General features: G+C 33.4%; 1 protein-coding gene across 1 annotated transcript; it reads left to right on the forward strand.

Moving 5' to 3' along the window:
* Positions 1-1525: 1525 nt before the first annotated feature.
* LOC110275624 (uncharacterized) lies at positions 1526-2251 on the forward strand. Its single transcript, XM_052254180.1, has 2 exons — positions 1526-1677; positions 1807-2251. The coding sequence occupies exons 1-2, from the start codon at positions 1526-1528 to the stop codon at positions 2249-2251; spliced, it is 597 nt and encodes a 198-aa protein (XP_052110140.1).
* Positions 2252-2986: the final 735 nt, after the last annotated feature.

Raw genomic sequence — 2986 nt, forward strand, 5'->3', positions numbered from 1 at the left:
TTTTCTTTAGTAAGGTTTTAACGAGGCAATAATCCTGAATGGTCATCCAAGGGGGAGTGTTGTGATAAACACAAAGGATATGGATGCCCATGCAAGTGACTCAGTTTTTATGTTACCAATAGAGAATGAAATTAATATGGGTTGAAAACATTCCTCCCATATGCTTATAAATAGGAGGTTAACCTCCGTTGTTAACACACACAATAATAAACAAATACTCTCTCTTTATGTTGCAATCAAATACTCTTCTCTTTATATTTCTTCTACAATTCTTTCTCTTCTTTTATTTTATTAGTATTCTAAATTCTCTTTTCTATTACTCTTTACATATTATATTAATAGCAATATTAATCATCTTTATTATATTGAGATGGTAACAATAAACATATGCGATTCTCTCTCTCTTTATTTTTAATACTTATTTCTATCTTTGTATATATATACACATTACAACATATAATATTATTATATATACATAAATTATTATTGAGCTAATTATTTTAATAATAGAGTCTTCTATTTATACATCTTTATTTTATATATATCTTTTATTTTACAACAATAACTATATTTTAACATGTTTATTTATATTTTATTTATTATTTTATTATAAAACGATTTTTTCGGTTTAACCACGGTCGAACCGGTTGAACCTATAAACCAGTGAACCAGTAGCTAGAGCGGTTTGATGACCGGTTTGGTTTTCAGAACCTTGGAATTGACAGATGATATCATCAGCCATAGGATAGGCATTCATTATATGCTTTTGTATGTTTTGCTTGACTGTGCATTACTTTGGTTTTATTATCTAAATCAATCTTGCTCCCTTTCTCCCATTCTTTTACAGTCATCTTAAACTAGTTCATACATAATTATAATATATAATTAAGTATTTGTTGAAATTTGTAAATGAAAATATTGTTAAATTTGTATAAGTTCATATTTTCTACTATGGTGAGAGGCATTAAGAACATATGTAAAAATCATGTAATTTTATTTGTATAATAAAAATTTTAAATTTTATAAAAGTGCTTATAGAAGTAGGAACTCCTAATAAATCGATTTTGTATAAATTGATTTATAATGAAATGTCGTTTTTCTGTTAAACCAATTTAAGATAAAACGATTTATATAGTAAGAGTAAATTAATGTAATTTAAAACGATTTATTATCAAAGAAAGAACTACTCCATTTTCATTTCGTGTGTATCATGCGTGAAGTGATGCAATTCGTGGGTGCCATGAGTGAAATGGTGCATTTCGTGTATGCCATGGCTGAGGTGACTCATTTCGTGGATGATACAATTGAAATGGCTTGTGTCATGTTGCATGAACCCATTTCGCGGGTACCCCCATGATATGCCTCCTATTTCTATTTCGTGTGTGATTCTTGCGAATTGGCCGTGCGCATTTTTAGAAAAATTTCAAACCATGCGCATTTTAGGAATTAATGTATTTTACATGTGCATTTAGGTAAAAAAGCCCTCTTCTCACTTCGCTCTTCACATTTTCTTCTTCTTCTAACAATGGAATCACCATGCACCACCACTATAAGATCCAACTCCTCCTTTTCTCAGCCCAATCTCCACTCCGTCGATGAACTATTCGTCGACCGCATCCTCCTCCCTCCTCTCCACCTCCTCCCATCCAAACCCGATCCACCACCCAATCCGGAACAGTTTACAATCTCCTAAGACCTTGACGCTTCCTCATCAGTCACCGTAATAACAGAATCTTCCACTTTTATCACTACTACTCTCTCCACATCAAAGCGCTAGAAGGACATTTTCAAAAAGAAAAAACACAGAAACAACGACACAGAAGAGAAAGAGAAAGAAAAAGAGAAAGAGAAGGACAAGAAGAAAGAGATTAAGAAAACATGTGGCGGAACGGATTATGCGACGGAGCTAAACATTAATATACGATCCTTCTCCAGAAGTAGGTCCGCTAAAAATGTCATCACCTGCCTCAAATTTCTTGCCGGAGCTCCGTCTTCGACCCAAAGAGTGAATAGCGCGCCATGTTCCCGGAGCAACTCTACCGGAGATTCCAAGTCCAGGAAGTGGCCTAGCAGCCCGGGTCGTCCCGGAGTTCAAGTGGACCGGACAAGCCCAGTGTGGCAGGTCCGTCGTACCAAGAACAGCAACAACACCAACGCGCAGAACAACGACGGCGCCGAAGCCAAAAAGAGAGAAAGTACCACGTGTCAACGGAGAGAGACTAAAGCGAGGGTGTTGAATTATTTAAATTAAGAGCAATGCTAGGGGCCAGCAATTTTTGTGATTGTTAGCCATCAACTAGCCATCAATGATGATTTGATGGTGTGAGATTGGTATGAGATTTCATCCAATGGCTCACCTTCCTCTACTAATTACATACTGGCCAAAATTCAATAAAACTGCTGACCCCTAAACTTTTCCTAAATTAAATATTAATTATTTAACTTTTTTACAATTAGACACTGAATTCTTAAACACGATAACAAATACCTTTTAAATTTCTCTTCAAAATCGTTATCAACTTTTCGTATAGTGTGAAGAAAAATGGCATCTTATAAAGTATAGAAATTGGAAAGCAATGGTGCTGGTGCATGCATATATATTCTCAAGGTGATATATAAGTTATTGGAGCAGAATTGGAATGTCTATGGTGGGGAAACTTGCATATGGTCTTTTAAGGACCACGCAGGAATATTTTAATTGTGGGTGAAGGTTGGTTTCGTACATAAAATATTGTTTGTGTGTTACATATGACCAGAGGAATGGACTCTCCGGGGTGAGAGTGAGGCATCAGCCCTCCAACAAATTTTAAATTTATATATTATTATAATTGATGTATTGTATAAAGTAAAATTTAATAATGTAGTAATAATTAAAAAATAATATTATTTATGTATTAAAATTTAAATTTTTTTAAATATATTTATATTATTTGTATTTTTTATTTGATTTAAAATTTTTTATATATTTCTTTTTTAAGATTAATTT

This window comes from Arachis duranensis, chromosome 9, assembly GCF_000817695.3.
Source record: "Arachis duranensis cultivar V14167 chromosome 9, aradu.V14167.gnm2.J7QH, whole genome shotgun sequence".
Lineage (NCBI taxonomy): Eukaryota > Viridiplantae > Streptophyta > Magnoliopsida > Fabales > Fabaceae > Arachis > Arachis duranensis.